The sequence below is a fragment of the Aspergillus ambiguus genome (genome assembly GCF_047715705.1).
Source record: "Aspergillus ambiguus strain CBS 117.58 unplaced genomic scaffold BDV59scaffold_13, whole genome shotgun sequence".
Classification (NCBI taxonomy): Eukaryota; Fungi; Ascomycota; class Eurotiomycetes; order Eurotiales; family Aspergillaceae; genus Aspergillus; species Aspergillus ambiguus.
Window position 1 is genome coordinate 474,936 of NW_027395526.1, and position 16,850 is coordinate 491,785.

A 16,850-nucleotide genomic window follows, 5' to 3' on the forward strand; every position below is an offset into this window, starting at 1 on the left:
TATGAAAAAGAAACGAAATCTTGCAACAAATCTTGCAACCAAAACCTATAACGCTACTAATAATCCATTAAAAAAAAGAAAAAGGAAAATTTTGGTGTATACTCTAGTAATTGGTTACCTAGGTATAATCACAGACCAGAGCCAATATTAGAAATCGGGAATATCTGGTCCTCTGGGCTATGTCCGAAAGGGCGGAATGAGAAGCGATGTTCTGTTGACACAATCATAATCATCGTAAGAAAACTGCTGGCTGCCACAAGCACAAAGCCCCCCATCTCATGCAAAGACTAACTATGATAACATGTAAAATAAGAAAGCTCGTCTGAACCATAGGGTTACGTGTGCGTAAATTCAAAGTCGCCAGCAGAAGCAATGGATAAAAAACCCACGGATTGACCGCAAGTGGAGTGCAAGGCTGAAACGCTGAGACGACCTTAACAAGAAATAATCCGATTTGTACCGCAGGAAGCTGAATTCCAAAGTCTGATAGACCCGCCGGGACGAATCTCGCCAGCGAGAATCGGCGCGGAGGCGGAGGGAGAAGCTGGGGGAGAGGATCGCGCGCCGGACGTACCTCAGTAGGAGTCTCATTCTGGGCGGGAGATAAGGACGGAGTTCCGGAGTACCTCGATCGAACGATCAGGTCACGCTCGGGGCTGAGAGATACCCGTCTGTCCGGGACGTGGTCGACGTCTTCGACGACGGGGGTGAGGCTGTCTCCACTGGGTTCGTATTGCGCACCTCGTCGCAAGGTCACGGGACTGCGGGAAAAAGGCCTCGCAGCGCGAGAAGCCCTAGAGAATGTTTGTGTATTAGGGTTGTCGACAGGGTGAATTCGTGAATTCGGGCTCGATGAACTGGGCCGTCGAGTTCGTAGGGTTTCGTTTGACGTGGCACCAGCTTGCAGACCGCCGAGGACCTCATCTGCGGATGGCCGATTATCGGGGTCGACGGATAGAAGACGTCCTAAGAAGATGTACAGCTGTTCTGGTAATTCGGGCCTCATCCTGCGGGCATCGTCGAATCCAGTCCATTGGCTGATTTCTTCCCGCAGCCGGTCAAGGTCCTCCTTTTCTTCATTGATGAGGTCCGCATTGGAGTAGGGGAGCTGCGCGAAACACAGGAAATATAGGATCATCCCCAGAGAAAATATGTCGGACTTAAAGGTGAAGTTTCCAAACGGCCCGTCGGGATACTCACGTCGCAGAACTTCCGGGGCGCAATAGGACACTGTCCCAGTTGCGCCGGTCGAACGACGCATGGCGTTCTGGGATTGCACCTCACCGAAGTCGCTGACCAACACGCGGATTCCATCACTGGTTTCGTGTAGTAAACAGTTATTCGGTTTGAGATCTCGATGAATATAGCCATTGACATGGAGATAGCGAAGGCCGGAGGTGATGTCCTTGAAGAACGAATAGATTTCTTCGAAATTGAGCTTTCGAGGTTGGCTAAGACCAATGGGCGGATCTGGTTCGCCTCGAGACTTTCTCCTCAGGCGATCCTTCAACTGCTGGGCTGTCGTGGACGTCTGGATGGAGCCGCAGATGAAGTTGTGGAGGTCACCGGCATTACAGTATTGTTGAAGTATGAAGGCGCAGGGCACGCTCGGGCCGAACGTGCTTATCTTTGCATTCTCTAACCAGACATGCCGGTACGAGACGAGGTTCTGATGTGAGAGGTGCTGCAACAGCTGAACCTCGCCCAATACCTTCTCCAACCATTCATGGTCATCGCCGACTGGCACCCGCTTGCATGCATAATAACCAAGCGAGACGCCATCGAGTACATGCTTCACCAACAACACTACGCCTTTCCCGCCCTTACCGAGCACACGTTCTTCGACGAAGAACTTCTTGAAGTAATCTGGAATGAATGCGGCGGACGAGATGCCCTGAGAAGAGGGGGTATCGCCAGGGCTACCACCCGGAAGAGCTGGCTGCACTAGACGCTTGCGCGGTGATGGCGGGGTAGATGAGCTTGCAGAGCTGGGTAAGCTGTTGTGGAGCATGCGGAAGTAGTTTGGATTGATAAACTCCGGCTGCGCCCCCGGACTTCCATGATGGCCTTCCTGCCCCGCAGTCCTGCTTCCTAGCGGTCGATGACAGTAGGGGCAGTCGGCTAGACCCAGATCAGCATCAGTTTCGGAGGCATTCCGAAGGACCAGCTGTTGTGAGTCTCGATCAAACACGACGATGGAGTCATTGTGCCGTCTGCTCAGAGATGAGTATCAGGGACGGCCAGGGCTATGGAAGAAGCAAAATGAGGCTTACAGCACGACATCGGAATTGGCTGAACTGTAGGGGATAATTGACATGCCGTCATCCGCCATTATTGGGAGATGCGGGATACATCTCTCAGAAGGGGTTGAGATAGAGAGTGAACGTAAGGCGTACACATGATGGAAGTGGAGAGGCACGTGAGAGATGACTCATCAGAGGGAGCGGAGTACGAATGGGAGTAAGATATTCTATAAGGTACCTAGGTATTCATAGTCTATTCTCGTCATCTATCGACGACTGGGTATCTTGTGGGTAGGTATACGCAACCGAGACAGATCAGCTATCATCTAGTGCAGCATTGCAATGGTGTCTCTTGGCTTAGGACGGGACGGCCGTTGTGGATCTCGGCGTGATTGTTCTGCAACCCATCTGGATACTCTCATTCGGAGAGGGTTGCGAACCGAGACCGGTGGCGGTGCTTTGCACCTGAAGTGTGTTGAGGTTTATGGTGGTCCATGAATCAATCCTCCTCGCCACTCTCAACATCACTAACCTCAAGGTTGGCAATGGAATCATTATCATCATCGTCGTCGTCGCTATCACCGAAGCCCTCGAATTCAGCCTCAGACTTGCTGGGAGCATCCTCCGGCTCGGTCTCCTCAAGCTTTCTCTTCTTACCCATCTCGCCCAGTCTGCCCTCGCGGCCCTCGATCTTCTCGCCATCCTCGCCTGGGGTGTAAGGAGGCGGAGTGAACCAAGGCACCTTTCCACGAAGGAAATCGTTGATGACCATCTTGGCGACACCGTCCAGGTCAGGCTCTCCTCCACGGAGAAGTCTGCCACCTTTACGGGCAAGGACACTCAGGAACTCGATGGGATCCTCGGAGCCACCCTTGACACCATAGGTGCGCTCGAGATGCTTCGGCTGGACGCGCTTCAACACGGCCGGAATGTACTGTTCCGGGTTGTCGACGTTCTCGATACGGACGACGCCACGAAGCAGGATATCTTCAGGGGTGTCGTTTTGATTCGGAGGGACCACACCAGGGCAATCGATGAGGTAGATCCGCTTCATCAGAGTGATGTACTGCCAGACCTTGGTCTCACCAGGAATGGGGGCAACATTGCACACCTTCTTCTTACGGAGGGTGTTGATGATGGAGGATTTACCCGTGTTGGGATAACCAATAAATCCGACGGAGATTTGCTTGCGATCCGAATGCAGAGACGAGAATTGTCTCAACAGCTGAACGAGAGAACCCTTTCCGAAGGAATTGTTGATAGAGGCATGGAAAGCCAGAGTAGGATGATCCTTTGAAAGATGTCGTACCCAGGCAGCCTTGTCAAGTCAGCAATGAACGAGCAAGAACAAAACAACAAAAGCAACAGCAAATATGTGTAATGTGTGTAACGTTACTAAGAGGCCAGCTACGAATCACAGAATGTGAAGCAGGCCTCAACTCAAAAACGGAGCACAGCACGGCCCTTGCGACCGGTTTTCAAAACGAAAGCCAGTCAGCCTAACTTCAGAAAGAAGGTCGGCGCGAGCCAGCGTCAATCTACCAAAGCTGTAACAGAAAACTCCCATGGTGTATATACGACGAAGTCGTGGGAATTGCCTTGACTTAGCAATGGCACAGGCGAACCTGATAGATTACAGAGGACAGGGGAGGAAACGATGGAAGAAGAAAGGTGAACTTACAGCAACACCAGTAGGAACAAGATCACACTTGTTCAGCACGAAAATGAGATGTTTGTGAGGAGCTTCCTCCCGGATGTACTTTTCGATACTGCGACAACGGGTTCCCTCGGGGTCACGAGCATCAAGGACATGAATGACAACATCAGACGAATCGATGACCTTGTACAGTTCGTTCCAGATACGCTTGCTCTGGCCCTTGGAAAAGACCGACTCACGGGCGGTGGTCGCCTCACCGAGGGAAGTGTCCTCCAAGGCTGCGACATCACCAGCAACGACGGCACTGCCGTCAGCGTGGGTGTCCACATCACCCTTCTCCAGATAGGCGTCATGCATCTTGGCCGTCTCGCCCGCGAGGTCCTCCAACGACGATACACCCAGTTTCACCCGCTTCCGCTGAGCCTTGGGCCCGAAGGTGTCACTGTAGGGAGATGTCTCAATGGCCATCTTGGCAGCGTGCTGCTTCAGCCCATTCACGCCTTCACCGTCTCGGATGAGGGTCATGGGCAGCTTGTTGGTCTTCAGGAGGACCTGATACGGATCCTTGGCGCGCTCGGCGACCGCCTCACGGAAGGAAGCCAGCGCCTCCTGGGAGATCACTCGAGTATTCGAAAACCATTTCCGGTTGGGTTCGATCCGAGCGACCGGGGCATCTGAGGACTGGTAGGCGGCGGCCTTGGTGATGTTTCCCTCGGCGTCACGCTGGGCCTTTCCCTCCTTGAGGATGTTGAGCCTCTTCACCTTCTTCGCGTCTCTGCGATCTGTCAGCGTGTATCAAGCGACCCATGAAGATGGTCAATACCTGTAGAAATTTTCACCCTTGACTTTGACATTCCCCATGCCATCTCCGACCTTCCCCTGACGCACCCTACGGGTGGCTTCCTTCTTTCCCGTACCCATGATGGAAGTTACTCCTCAAGGGAATGAGAGAGTAAGAGAATGGAAGAAAAAAAATAAGTAGAAGAAAAAGAGGTTGGCAGAGCGCGGAGAGAGAAGAGGAAGAAGGGAAAAAGACGATGAGCGGGAAGTATTTTTTTTCTGCCGCTAAGCGGTGCACAGACCACGTGAAAATCTCCCCATCGCGTTTCTTCCCGTTCGGCTTCCCCGTCATCGTCCAGTTGTTGTTCCTCCCTCCTCTCCCCTTCTCGTCCGTCAATTGAACAGAGGACACGGTAATGTCCCTCTTCCGTTCCTACCGCGCGGCCTCCGTCCAGGCCCGTGGCTTCACCTCGTCGGCGTGTCGACGAGTTGGCCCGGAGTCGCCCAACTACATCGACGTCCCTCGTACCATCCAACCTGACCTTCCCTCGAAGAAACACGTCAAGGGAACCCTCCCTGTTCCTCGGGAACTCTTCCCAGCCCGCCGCATTGACAAGCCGTCCGAGGAGTACATCGCCGCGGCCACCCCCCTCCCGTCCAAGGAAGCCGAACTCGACCCGACAGACCCTCATGCCCAATACATCGACTGGAAGAAGCGCATGGCGGACATGCGGCGACAGAACCTCCGCCAGGGTCTACAGGAACTGCACAGCCGGAAGCAACGCACCGACCGGATGATGATGCACCGGAGCCTGGACAAGCAGAAACGCCGAGAACGCATCCTGCGGCAACCGGAGCGCGAGGACGAACGTCTGACCCGTCCGTCCGTGATCCAGGAGATGCTGCCTAAGCGCACTCCCGTGCTTCCGGACCCCAACCGGGAGCAGCGTCTGGCCCAATCTCAGGCCCGCCTGGAGGCGCGCAAGGCCCAGAAGGAGCAGCAGCAGCAGGAGGACCTGCAGAGTCTGTACATGAACGCCCGCACGTTCATCACCACGGAGGCTCAGTTGGCGGCAGAGATCGAGCGTGTTTTCCCTGACGGTGAGAACGAGGCCTGGCGCAATGATCACCAGCAGGGAGAGAATGTCTGGAACTTGGGTGTTCCTCCTACCGTCCAATCCATCGTCAACGAGTCCCGGAAGAGCGAGGCAGCCCGCTGGGATCTCATCCAGGGCCGGGTTAAGAAGCTGGGAGAGCAGATTACGGGTGGAAAGCTGTGAGCGATTGAATTGACTGTACAATATCCATGTCTCTTGTGCCTTTGTATACCTAGTTCTAGCTGGAATATATTTTTTGAAGTTAAACCATCACCAGAATATGAACCAACGCCTTCGCTATGCACCTAACCAACCAAACATTCGAAGTATGTAAAATCATGGGCCGCTGGAAACGGCCGCCATGGAAGCTCCAGCAGCAGGAGTATTTCCACCAGAGCCCGCTGCATCCCGCTGAGATACCTCCTCATCCACAAAGCACCCCAAGCCGGCAAACGCCTCCATAAGCGTGCGCGAGTAGTACTCCTGGAGATTGTAACCCCCCGCCTGCATGCGAACATCCTTTCGGACCCCATCGAGAAAAGTCGACGGGTAGGAGTCCCGCGGTGTGTAGTAGTCTCGCTTGTTGGGAACCAGCCCACCAAAGGGATCGTACGGCTTCTCGGGCTCTGGGGTCTTGATCTTCTTGAGACCCTTGATGAGGCCAGTATCGCCACCTCCGCTTGCCCTGTCGGCCGCGGCCGCCTGGCCGGCCCGTTTCGCATCGGAGCTCCGCAGAGCAGCCTGCTTCTGTCGGATCCGCTCCTCTTCGCTGCGCCGGGCCGACGATTTCTTGAGCAACACCTTCTGGCCTTCTCGTGCAATCGCCGCTGCATCGCCCGGCTTCCCCGCCGCAAGACGACTGAGCACATCCTCCCGGCCTGCAACGAGTTCCCGGCGTTCTTTCTCGTATTCCTCCCGCGCGGCCTCGCGACGGAGCCGCGCCAGCTCCTGCTCGTGGGTCTGTTGCTCCTGGAAGGAGGACGCTTCGCGGGCCTCAATGGCTTGGTTGGCGCGGATGGAGTGCATGTTTTCGGAGGCGTATTTCTGCAGGTCGGCTTCGGTCTTCGCGACGTCGGTGCCGTGAACGAGGTTGGCGATGATCTCTTCGCGTTGCTCGAGGAAGTCATCCCAGGCGCGCTTGGAGTCGAACTCCTCCTCTCGACGGTTGAGACTAGATCGGGTCAGAATGGGGTCCTCACAGGAGATCCGTCAAGCTTCATACATCTGCATCACCCGGCGTCGGATGTCCACCTCTCGTTCCACGCCGATATCCTCGAACGTCTGCTTGCGGAACCGGTTCTTGCGGAGCGTCTTGTGACATCCCGCCACGGGGCAATTGGCAGGCCCCGAGGAGAATATGCGGTCGACGCACGACTCGCACATTTTATGGTAACACTCGGGGTTGATGAGGAACCGCATGTCGGGGTTCAGGTACCGCGAGGATTTACAGACGGGGCAGACCTCTGGCGACGTTAGCCTGGATGCTCATCACGGAGAACGTATGCAGCTTACCGTCTTCATCCCCGCGGTTGGATATCGAGTTGCGAGCAGGCGGCATGATGGTAGAGTTGGTGAAGAGGTTGAGTGATGATGACGAACTACCTCTTGCCTTGTTAATCGTCCGTTGTCCCTGCCGGCCAATCAGAGGGCGGACCGCCCGGCGGAACTTTTTCTCGCCGCCGCCGCCTTTCACCTTTCTTAGTCTCTCCCTATCGCCTTTATTCGGATTTTGAGGACCCAATCTACACGATGGGCGTTCCTAATAGCGACCTACAGGACCTTGAGCGACAGCGCCTCCAGCTGGAGGGAAACATCCGCAAACTGGAGCAGTCCCTCTATCACTGGCGCACGTGGGAGGCTGAATACGACGGCTTGGTGGAGGAGATCAGCGTCTTGAACGATGGAGCCACGACGGATGAGTTGCTGGACGCTGGGGTTGAGCTGGCTGGGTCTCTCGTCACCGAGGACGAGGTGAAGACCATCGTGGGGGTCAAGGAAGGCACCCCTCGAACGAAACAGCAGGTGGTTGATATTGTCACGAGGCGCATCGACTACGTCAAACAGAATGTCGCAACGATGGAAAAGCGACTGCGTGCAGAGGAAAACAAACTCCAGAAGCTCAACGACCTGGAACAGATGCCCACCGAACCCGCTGCCGACTATCCCATGACGGAAATTGTCGAGGAGCTTGATGAAGAGGGCAACGTCATTTCGAGCTCGACCGCAACTCCCGGTAATGAAGCGTCAGAACTTCTGGATATACTGAAGAAGGCGGGCGTGAAGGATATTCCGAACACCGAGAAGGAAACCAGAGCTGAAACCCCTCGGTCGATCGAGCAGTCAGACTCACCGGCGCAGGTTGCAACTGGGGAACGGTCGCCACCGAACCAGGACGGTGCGCCTGGGGAAGTGAGAGAACCTCGTGAAGTCCCCGTGACCGACGTGGATGAGTCACCGGAAGATGCGCAGTTGCGTCGGGAGATGATACGGTATGGGCTTGATGAAGTCGGCGCCGTGGTGGCGGAGCTCGAGCTCGACGAGGAAGCCAGTGATGTCTCATTTGATGATTACGATGATGTTTACGATTATGATGACGAAGAGGAGGAGGAAGACGAGTTTGGACGAAGCCGTACCGTCCTGAACGAGGACTATCATCAACAGATGCGCGAGCTCGAGGCCAAGCTCAACGCGCGAGGAATGTGGAATATGGGCAAAGACACTACAGAGCTCCCAGAAGAAGTCAAGAGGGAACTAGAACAGCCGGCCGTGGTTCGAGTCGAGAAATCGACCGAGTCTACAGATGCGGCCACCAAGAAACCCAAGCCCAAGAAGAAGGTCGCTTTTGCTGACGACCTCGACATTGCGCCTCCTCCTAAGCCTTCGGCTGCGGAAAAGAAGGTCGCACCCCTTCGCCAATCTGATATTCCTGTTGTCTCGGACGCAGTGGTCGAACGCTCCGAGCCGACAGAGCCGACTACATCCGCCAACAACGCGCCCAAAAAGACTTCGCGTTTCAAGGCTGCTCGTGCTCCTGATACCAATGCGTCTATTCCAGTTTCCACGATGCCATCTGATGATAAGCCGCGACCTGCAGAATTGCGTTCGGCGTTACGAAAGCCGACCACGTCACCCTCACCATCTTCACTGCCTCTTTTCCCTGCCAAACCGAAGGAGCCTAAGCCCTTCTCTCAGCCAATTTCCGATGTTTCCGACACGCAACCTACCTCCAGAGGACCGAAAGGAAAGATTCTCGCGGACACCCTCGTTGAGCATGAAATCTCCGAGTCTGCCGCTGCCCCACCAGAACCGGATGAGCTCGATGAACAGCTGCACCGGAAAGAGATCGCCAGTGAATTTTACAATATGAGGAACCGCGTTATCCAACAGAATGGCGGTTTCCTTCAGGAGCCCGAACAGGTGCCAGTTGAAACCGAGGAGGCTCCGAGGCGGGTGAGTAAATTCCGCGCTGCGCGGATGAGGTAGGCCCACGATGGCCCATTATAGAAACTATAGAATGGATACCCAGAATCGACGCTTGTTCTCAAAGGCTATTCTCTCCTGTAATACACGGAATCTTGTTGCCTTTCTGCTGAAGATTGGCGATGATGGCCATACTTGTCGATGGTATGGCCATTCAAGGAAATTCCAAGATCGATCTCGTGGGCTCTCTGACTGCGTTTGCTTTCGCTTCACTCTGGGGGTGTATTGGGCTCGCTGAGTACTTACGGCCATGGTGAGGCGGAATCATGCTGATGTGGTTACGTTTCACCCTCGACATCTGATAACTATCTCGTGGATCATAGAGTGAGCATTGCTTTTGCACAAGATCCACGTAATCTTGCTCTGCATGTTAGCGCTACGTAGGTCACCCAATTGGTACATTTTGCTAAATACACTTGCAAATCTCTCCCGAAACTATACCTCACACAATCCAAAAACCTTGAAGTGGCTTAGGCTTACGCACACTATCTGCACTGAACCACTTTCGCTCTGGCTAGGCTCAATACATTCCAGCAGTCTGGATCGTGGATAAGCGGCTTTGGCCTAGGCCGGTAAACCGACTAGACGAGGTGGAGAGGATCCAACCGTTTACACTTGATAACGATCAACCTCGTGGTCAACGGTCGGACCCAAAAGGCCTCAATCGCAATGGCTTTGGAGTAGGGCACCAATGGCACTGCTTCTATGGTGAGGGCATTGGGACTGAATGTTTCAGGTGAGATTGAATGTGGGTGTAGAAGATTTTTCAACCAGAACCAAATGGAGTATTTAGTTTTCTGTGTTGTCTGGAGAATAATGGAGAAAAATACGGAGAAGCAAGTAACCAAACATAATTCGAGGAAAGACACATGGGTCGAATTGGAGCGTCCGGAATTCCACGAAGCTTATACATCGTCTATCAGTCTTATGTCGGACAAGACATTTCAATCGGCTCCGTCCTTATATAGTAGACGCATATAACCTGTATGGATCCTTGTTCTTTACGTGGGCGTGATATCAGTCTTACTAGAAGCACTTAGGCAACGGTTGCATAAGGGTGGGATGAATATGAGCGTCGTCGACATGACGTGGCGCAGACATTGATCAACGGGCCAACTTCCTCGTGGGAAAATCGTATTAGCCATCAATAGTCTGGACTAATCATGTATTATAATCGAAAGAGTCAAAAATAACAAGCAGTGCCGTTGGCCGGACCTGTCGTCATCTGGTCCACACTCCACCAAGAGGGGCATACCCAGCACACTCATCTTCTACTGCGTACCTACACCTCCTCATCCGGCTGTCTCGATTACATTAATAACAGAAATTAAGAACAGACCCTTTGCTTCCTTCTCCGTCGGCAGACCCTGATGTTTATGCCCGCTCTTCCTCCGATGCAAGGCACCCCGCCTCACTTGCGTGTTCAATGCCAACACCTCGACTGCGTATCGTACTAGACATATCGGATCGGGTCTCCGCCATAACATCTGTTGGGATAGTTATGAATAGAACCAGTCTTCCATGGGACTCCTCTCCATTTCCTAACAAAAATACACTTGATTCTGCATTTGTGTGGCTAACCGCATATCCGGACCGTGGGCCGGCGTTGAAATTGCCACTCAGTGCCTAGACAATGACATTGAACCATGTATCGACGATCGTCAACCAAGGCAGGGCCTACGGCCGATCCAGACAACATCCGATGGACCCGGCTCCACCGTTGAGTTATGCCCTGCAGGGCCTTGGCCACTGAGATGTCCGGTATCTCACAGTCCAACGATGTATATCCACCATACCACTATTTCTTTTCGTTTCTTCATGACGTCTTCCCACAACCTGGGATTCCGACGTTTCCAGGCCCGGGTACCTCGGCCTGTAGGCAACCTGTTGTTTTCTTACCCTATCGAGGCGGGTCAGCAACTGCCTGTGTGGCTCGTCCATAGTTAATGGCATGCGTACATGCATCGCAATTGGCCACACTCCCAACGTTTCTATTTTCGATCTACGTGTGGGTGTGAGATCCAAGTTGAACCTACTCCATCCAGGTGACCGGGAGTTCAATGACGTTTCACGGTGTGTCCACCTCTCCGTATAAATAACTGCCGTCTTCCCCGGGTTTGTTTACTGTTGGTCTTCAATCAACATCTAAATCTCAACTTAAGATCGGTCTTCCACCAAGACCCAACCGTTCCACTCGCTTATCTGGTGCTTCACTCGCTCGCTCAAAAATGAGAAACTTTGCTACCGTTGCGGCGTTTGCTGCTGGCGCCAATGCCCTTGTCAGCAGAGGCGGAAACTGCTGTTTCCATCTGAAGGCTACCGGGGGAGCCTCTGGCACCATCGGTCAGCTGGATGACGGTCAGAACCGTGTCTACGGCGGTCTGTCAGAGGCCCAGTTTTGCATCGACTCCAACGGCGCCATTGTCGATTCCAACGGACGTGGTTGTGTCGTGACTGGTAAGACTGCCGATTTCCGATGGACCAAGATGATAGCTGACGAAGATAGGTGAAACCACTCAGTTCCAGTGTGATGCCGGAGCCTCCCCTATGCCTGGTTTCTCTATCAACTCGCAGGGTCAGCTTTCGTACAAGGGTGACTCCAGCTTCGTTGCCTGCCAGACCGGTCTGAACGGCGGAATGAACCTTTACACCACGGAGAGTGACAAGGTCACCCAGTGTAAGGACATCTCCCTGATGGCCGACTCCTGCTCGGGCTCGGGTTCTGGATCTGGCTCTAGCTCGGTGCCCGTTCCGTCCTCGACGCCGGTCGCTGGACAGAGCACTCCTGTTCCTGCGCCCTCGTCTAGCGCCTCGGTGCCCTCCGTCCCTGGTGGATCCAGTGTGCCTGCTCCCCCCGAACAGACCACTGTCCACACCACCATGACTACTACCTACTGTCCCGAGACGGCGTCGACTGTCCCGGTGGTCAGCGTTCCCAGCTCCAGCGTCCCCGCTGTGCCTTCCGGCCCTGCTCCCTCCCAGCCTGCTGGTTCTCAGACCCCTTCGACCCCCCAGCCCTCCAGCCCTCCTTCTCCCCCCGAGGGCTCCAGCACTCCTGTTTACACTCCAACCCCTCAGGTGCCTACCTCTCAGCCCTCGGAAACGGCTACTAGCACGCAGCCCTCCAGCACCCAGTCCTCCAGCGGCAGCTGCCCCACGGATCTCTCCGGCAACTATGAGTACCCTCATCTGATCGTCCCCATTGACTCTTCCAAGCCCGACTACGCCCCGGGCACCTCCTACAACGGCACGATCACTTCGACCGTCTCGAGCATCTTCAACTTCGACATCCCCTCGTCGGACGCCGGAAAGACGTGCAGCCTGGTCTTCCTCTTCCCCCACAAGGAGGATCTCGAGACCTCGTCCTACAGCTTCAGCGGCGATGGCAAGATCGACTTTGCTTCCCTGGAGTCGACCGCCAGCCAGTCGACGACGTACAACAATGCCCCGGCCGTGAAGGAGGACTATGGCGAGACTACCGTCTCCCCCGGCAACTCCTACGTGATCTCTACTTTCTCCTGCCCGGCGGGCCAGGCTGTCAGCTACGAGATGAAGAACGCGGGCAGCACCAACCTCAACTTCTTCGAGGATTACAACCCCTCTCCGTAAGTGTCTGATTGTTTCGTGTTTGGGATAGGGTGGCTAACGTGGAAGCAGTCTTGGTCTGTACATCACGGTCTGCTAAAGGCGGGGACCAGCGAAAACACCCCGACATCACGCGAACATGAGTTATGGACCCCATGGATTCTCACGTCTTTCCTTTCATAAAATTTGAATGAAGTCTTGTAGTAAACGGGTGTCGGAGATGCATTAGATTTCTTCGAGGAATGTATAAATACAGTCAGTCGTTTGGGTCTGGAGACACGGTTTACTACAAGTGATCCGGTAGTAATAAGAGTGCTACTACTAATAGTCCGCATAATCTAATAATGAGTTGTCCGATGCCCTGTTGAGGCTTGACAGGACCAAGTGGTGCTTGTATAGGAAGCTTAATAATCGTGCTGCGTAGTCAGCAAAACCTTGCTATTTTTGGAGATCCCTGAAGATCCGACACTTCAACTCCGGGGTATCAACAAGTGCTAGTACTTTGAATGTGAATGATCAGACGAATACTACTTATGGTTCTACGATTTCCTGCGCAAGTACGGAGTATGATTCTATAGAACAGGCCGCGTGGCTCCGACGATCTCCCTCCATAGTTATTTCTCTGGGCGTCTTGGCCCAAAGAGCGGAGAAGTAACTTTCTCATCCAAGCCACACTCTCTGCTTCATTTCCTGATGCCTACGCCTTTCGCAGAAATGTGCCTCTAACCAGGGACACTTCTTCTTCTTCATAATCTTCTCCCTCTTATTCTTAACCTCTTTTCTGGATAGTTGTCTTTTGTCTTTTTCGTTTCTCTCTTATAAACACCTCCTTGCTCCAGGGAGCGACAATGGACCATCTTCCCTCGAAACTCCCCTTCTCCAAGCGTCGCTTACGGCCTCGCATCATCATCTCGTGAGTCGAAGGCTTTCAGGATTCTTACAAGCTCCTCATACTGACGACTACGCGTGGTAGCTATATCCTCGACTATGTCATCATCATGTTTGTCGTCTCCCTCCCACTCTCTACACCCAACCAAAACTAAACCTCACCCTCGTCAGTGGCTGCGCAGTCGGGTTCTACATCCTCGACTCCGTCGAACCCTTCCACCAACATTTCTCCCTGCGGAATATCTCCCTTCAATACCCTTACGCCGTCCAGGAGCGCATATCCATCGGGTTAGCCGTCTGCCTCTCCTGCCTCGTTCCCATTGCCATTATCGCCATCTACACCCTCTTTGTCGATGGCCTCTTCTCGCATCACAAACCCGTCGACCCGGCGACGGGGAAGAGAAAGCTTACCGGACCCTATCGGTGGAAGGACCGCTTGTGGGAGTTCAACTGTGGGTTCCTCGGCCTGTTGCTCGCCCAGGGAACGGCCTTTGTCATTACCCAGGCCCTGAAGACCGCCTGCGGGAAACCTCGGCCGGATCTGATCGATCGGTGCAAACCGAGACCGGGAAGCGAGGATATGATTCCGGGATTGTCCAACTACACGATCTGCACCGGCGACCCGCACATTATCAAGGATGGCTTTCGTTCGTGGCCGTCGGGCCATAGTAGCTCCTCCTTCGCCGGCCTCTTCTACCTGACCCTGTGGTTATCCGGGAAGCTACATCTCATGGACAACCGAGGCGAGGTCTGGAAAACCGCCATCATCATCGCACCCTGCGTCGGCGCGACCCTGATTGCGGTCTCACGGATCATGGACGCCCGACACCATCCCTTCGACGTCATCACCGGCTCCCTCCTCGGGGTCGTGTGCGCCTACGGCGCATATCGGCAGTACTTCCCCCCGCTCTCCGAAGCCTGGCGGAAAGGTCGCGCGTATCCGATTCGAACATGGGGCATGGACCCCGTGGCGCCCGCCTATGCCGTCGCCCTGGGCGATTCGACCGAGAGTACCGCGGCCCTCCGCAATCCCGAAGCCGATCGACTCGGCGCGCCTCCCCTGCCCGCCGAAACGAACCTGCCGCCGCCCCCGCAGCACCGGCTCTCCCGCGGACCGACCTATACGTCGGCATCGGGAAACCCCTACGACATGAACATGTACGATCATCGCATGCGCCATGACGACGGGAACTGGTCATCGTCCAGTGAGGACCTCGCGGATGGGTATGAGATGCAACATGGGTATGCGCACACGCATAACCCCGGACTGGATGGGCTGCCCCGGTATGAGGTCGATACGGCCTATCATTCTCAAACGCAGCCGCATGCGGACCGTGGGCGTGAATTGACGGAGATGCCGCCCCGGGAAGCTTGAAGCTTGTTGTGCTTGATGTTGAGCATGCATGCGACATTGGTTATGGACTGCTGGTTCAGCCCGTGCCACGCTTGACGATCTAGCGGATTTGCCTTTTTGGTTAATGTTTGAAACGGTGATTGCATCTGGATGTTTTGTGTTGATTAGAGTGCATGTGGGTCGGGATGACAGCAATCTGTATAGTATGCGGGATGGTAGAATATAGATGGACACTACAACCACACTAGGAGTATATGAAGCGATAAGCTTGGAATGCCCCACGTCAGGGATCTATGTCCGCCGGTAGAATTCAAACCATACCATCCTTGCTATAATACCGGGAGGATCGGGTAGACTAGAAATTAATGCGAGAATTAATGCTCGTGGTGATGGCTAAGGTGTTCCCTCCACTCCGATGTTCCACTCCCCAGCCTCCTCCCAGCCTCCTCCTCCTCTTCGCTCCCTCCTCGTTTCCCTGCATATTTCTTCCCCTCGAGGGATCTTCCTCGTCCGATCCCCTCTCGATCTCTTTTAGCTGCATACCGCTGCGTGGCTATTTTTCTGTCTCCTTTTTTTCTCCTGCATCCACGTCAGGCGCATCCATCTTCGACAGTGACACAACGACGTGCGTTAGACGTACCGGTCCAACATCGCTGTCAGACATTCCTGACTTCATCTGCCGTTCAAGAAGCTCTCGTCGGTCTGGCTGGCGCAGGGGATGATTGTGTAACGACTCTACAATATCTTCGTTCTGCATTCTACAAGTCTCCGTCCGAGAGACAGTCGGTCGCTCCACATTCCAACGCATCCCATCAGAATCCGCTTGTATTGCATTCGCCAAAATGATTGGAAGCCTCTTCTTCATCTTCAACCGGCTGGTGGAGATCGTGTTCTTGATCCCCATCATCGGAATGATGGTCAGTCGCCGCATACTTCTACAACTTTCCCTCATCCGGTCCCCACTAACAACTACCCACAACAGGCCTATTTCGTCGATGGATACCTCAAAGCCAACATCATCACCCCCGTCTACATCCTGGTCCTGTTCATCGTCAGCACCATCGCAGTCTTCTGGTGTTTCGATACCCTGATCCGACACTCCACCACCAAACGCTCCGCCGGCTTCGTGGCTTTCGTCGACCTCTTGTTCTTCGGCGCCTTCATCGCGGGCGTCTACCAACTCCGGTTCATCGCTAATGCTGACTGCGCAAACTGGAATGGCGGCTCGGTCTATATCTCGCTGGGTCCGTTCGGCGCGTACGGCTCCCGCACCGACAACCCGCTGTCGCTCAACATCAACAAGAGCTGCGCGATGCTCAAGACCTGCTTTGCCCTGGGCATCATGGAGGTCGTGTTCTTCTTCTGGACGGCCTTCTGGGCGCTCTTCATGTACCGTCGGTCGTCCGATGTCGTGGTGAAGGAGACGACGGTGCGTCGCCGGAGCCACAGCAGCCGTCGTGGCCATGGACATCGTCGCCATAGCTCGGGTAGTCGTCGGCCGCACTATGTGGTATAGAGTTGGTGGGGGGCGTTGTTAATACTTATGACCTGGACGATTTAGGATAATGATGTGATGGATGATGATTGTTCGTTTTTGAAAACCAGCCCGAATTGGCTGCTGTATGATGTGTTATTTTACTGCTTGACAATACTATACATGAGATGTTTCAATATGACTCCCACCACTTTTGGATGCTCCCATGGGTTGGACTCGGTGCCTGGGGCGTGGGTGGCGATAGGAGAGTGCGTACACAGAGTATCTTCCA

The 16,850-nt window shown here is 54.3% G+C and overlaps 8 protein-coding genes across 8 annotated transcripts; 5 read left to right on the top strand and 3 right to left on the bottom strand.

Annotated features, from left to right (window-relative positions):
- Nucleotides 1–37: 37 nt before the first annotated feature.
- BDV59DRAFT_177273 (protein kinase IKS1) lies at nucleotides 38–2,454 on the bottom strand. Its single transcript, XM_073689582.1, has 2 exons — nucleotides 2,274–2,454; nucleotides 38–2,213 (listed from the first exon to the last, which is right to left on the bottom strand). Exons 1-2 carry the CDS (start codon nucleotides 2,330–2,332, stop codon nucleotides 230–232), a joined length of 2,043 nt encoding a protein of 680 aa, XP_073548598.1. The 5' UTR covers nucleotides 2,333–2,454; the 3' UTR covers nucleotides 38–229.
- A 3-nt stretch (nucleotides 2,455–2,457) lies between these two features.
- On the bottom strand, nucleotides 2,458–4,903 carry BDV59DRAFT_177275 (putative GTPase NOG2). Its single transcript, XM_073689583.1, has 3 exons — nucleotides 4,724–4,903; nucleotides 3,925–4,675; nucleotides 2,458–3,561 (listed from the first exon to the last, which is right to left on the bottom strand). Exons 1-3 carry the CDS (start codon nucleotides 4,819–4,821, stop codon nucleotides 2,743–2,745), a joined length of 1,668 nt encoding a protein of 555 aa, XP_073548599.1. The 5' UTR covers nucleotides 4,822–4,903; the 3' UTR covers nucleotides 2,458–2,742.
- Nucleotides 4,904–5,041: 138 nt separating this feature from the next.
- Nucleotides 5,042–6,046, top strand: BDV59DRAFT_177277 (uncharacterized protein). The gene has a single exon (XM_073689584.1). It carries the CDS (start codon nucleotides 5,097–5,099, stop codon nucleotides 5,958–5,960), a length of 864 nt encoding a protein of 287 aa, XP_073548600.1. The 5' UTR covers nucleotides 5,042–5,096; the 3' UTR covers nucleotides 5,961–6,046.
- Nucleotides 6,037–7,356, bottom strand: BDV59DRAFT_24553 (TFIIH/NER complex subunit TFB3). The gene is made up of 3 exons (XM_073696052.1): nucleotides 7,290–7,356; nucleotides 7,000–7,240; nucleotides 6,037–6,948 (listed from the first exon to the last, which is right to left on the bottom strand). The coding sequence occupies exons 1-3, from the start codon at nucleotides 7,333–7,335 to the stop codon at nucleotides 6,114–6,116; spliced, it is 1,122 nt and encodes a 373-aa protein (XP_073548601.1). The 5' UTR covers nucleotides 7,336–7,356; the 3' UTR covers nucleotides 6,037–6,113.
- A 170-nt stretch (nucleotides 7,357–7,526) lies between these two features.
- On the top strand, nucleotides 7,527–9,341 carry BDV59DRAFT_201598 (prefoldin-like protein; the record flags this gene model as incomplete). Its single annotated transcript, XM_073693842.1, has 2 exons — nucleotides 7,527–9,227; nucleotides 9,291–9,341. The coding sequence occupies 2 exons, from the start codon at nucleotides 7,527–7,529 to the stop codon at nucleotides 9,339–9,341; spliced, it is 1,752 nt and encodes a 583-aa protein (XP_073548602.1).
- A 2,013-nt stretch (nucleotides 9,342–11,354) lies between these two features.
- BDV59DRAFT_24569 (putative GPI anchored cell wall protein) lies at nucleotides 11,355–13,123 on the top strand. The gene is made up of 3 exons (XM_073696053.1): nucleotides 11,355–11,714; nucleotides 11,764–12,862; nucleotides 12,915–13,123. Exons 1-3 carry the CDS (start codon nucleotides 11,486–11,488, stop codon nucleotides 12,940–12,942), a joined length of 1,356 nt encoding a protein of 451 aa, XP_073548603.1. The 5' UTR covers nucleotides 11,355–11,485; the 3' UTR covers nucleotides 12,943–13,123.
- An 89-nt stretch (nucleotides 13,124–13,212) lies between these two features.
- BDV59DRAFT_177283 (phosphatase PAP2 family protein) lies at nucleotides 13,213–15,456 on the top strand. Its single transcript, XM_073689585.1, has 3 exons — nucleotides 13,213–13,755; nucleotides 13,816–13,842; nucleotides 13,902–15,456. The coding sequence occupies exons 1-3, from the start codon at nucleotides 13,691–13,693 to the stop codon at nucleotides 15,103–15,105; spliced, it is 1,296 nt and encodes a 431-aa protein (XP_073548604.1). The 5' UTR covers nucleotides 13,213–13,690; the 3' UTR covers nucleotides 15,106–15,456.
- Nucleotides 15,457–15,540: 84 nt separating this feature from the next.
- Nucleotides 15,541–16,841, top strand: BDV59DRAFT_177285 (uncharacterized protein). Its single transcript, XM_073689586.1, has 2 exons — nucleotides 15,541–16,001; nucleotides 16,067–16,841. The coding sequence occupies exons 1-2, from the start codon at nucleotides 15,927–15,929 to the stop codon at nucleotides 16,598–16,600; spliced, it is 609 nt and encodes a 202-aa protein (XP_073548605.1). The 5' UTR covers nucleotides 15,541–15,926; the 3' UTR covers nucleotides 16,601–16,841.
- The last annotated feature ends 9 nt before the right edge of the window (nucleotides 16,842–16,850 follow it).

Excerpts from the sequence above, each read along its gene's own strand:
- BDV59DRAFT_177273 (XM_073689582.1), bottom strand. The coding sequence starts at position 2,332 with ATGGCGGATGACGGCATGTCAATTATCCCCTACAGTTCAGCCAATTCC. Across the intron at positions 2,214-2,273 it reads GCCAATTCCGATGTCGTGCT|ACGGCACAATGACTCCATCG; the intron begins GTAAGCCTCATT and ends ATCTCTGAGCAG.
- BDV59DRAFT_177275 (XM_073689583.1), bottom strand. The coding sequence starts at position 4,821 with ATGGGTACGGGAAAGAAGGAAGCCACCCGTAGGGTGCGTCAGGGGAAG. Across the intron at positions 4,676-4,723 it reads AAGGGTGAAAATTTCTACAG|AGACGCGAAGAAGGTGAAGA; the intron begins GTATTGACCATC and ends GACAGATCGCAG. Across the intron at positions 3,562-3,924 it reads TTGTTCCTACTGGTGTTGCT|GCTGCCTGGGTACGACATCT; the intron begins GTAAGTTCACCT and ends TGACTTGACAAG.
- BDV59DRAFT_177277 (XM_073689584.1), top strand. The coding sequence starts at position 5,097 with ATGTCCCTCTTCCGTTCCTACCGCGCGGCCTCCGTCCAGGCCCGTGGC.
- BDV59DRAFT_24553 (XM_073696052.1), bottom strand. The coding sequence starts at position 7,335 with ATGCCGCCTGCTCGCAACTCGATATCCAACCGCGGGGATGAAGACG. Across the intron at positions 7,241-7,289 it reads CAACCGCGGGGATGAAGACG|AGGTCTGCCCCGTCTGTAAA; the intron begins GTAAGCTGCATA and ends TAACGTCGCCAG. Across the intron at positions 6,949-6,999 it reads CGACGCCGGGTGATGCAGAT|TCTCAACCGTCGAGAGGAGG; the intron begins GTATGAAGCTTG and ends GACCCGATCTAG.
- BDV59DRAFT_24569 (XM_073696053.1), top strand. The coding sequence starts at position 11,486 with ATGAGAAACTTTGCTACCGTTGCGGCGTTTGCTGCTGGCGCCAATGCC. Across the intron at positions 11,715-11,763 it reads ACGTGGTTGTGTCGTGACTG|GTGAAACCACTCAGTTCCAG; the intron begins GTAAGACTGCCG and ends TGACGAAGATAG. Across the intron at positions 12,863-12,914 it reads GAGGATTACAACCCCTCTCC|TCTTGGTCTGTACATCACGG; the intron begins GTAAGTGTCTGA and ends ACGTGGAAGCAG.
- BDV59DRAFT_177283 (XM_073689585.1), top strand. The coding sequence starts at position 13,691 with ATGGACCATCTTCCCTCGAAACTCCCCTTCTCCAAGCGTCGCTTACGG. Across the intron at positions 13,756-13,815 it reads CGGCCTCGCATCATCATCTC|CTATATCCTCGACTATGTCA; the intron begins GTGAGTCGAAGG and ends TACGCGTGGTAG. Across the intron at positions 13,843-13,901 it reads CTCGACTATGTCATCATCAT|TGGCTGCGCAGTCGGGTTCT; the intron begins GTTTGTCGTCTC and ends CACCCTCGTCAG.
- BDV59DRAFT_177285 (XM_073689586.1), top strand. The coding sequence starts at position 15,927 with ATGATTGGAAGCCTCTTCTTCATCTTCAACCGGCTGGTGGAGATCGTG. Across the intron at positions 16,002-16,066 it reads TCCCCATCATCGGAATGATG|GCCTATTTCGTCGATGGATA; the intron begins GTCAGTCGCCGC and ends TACCCACAACAG.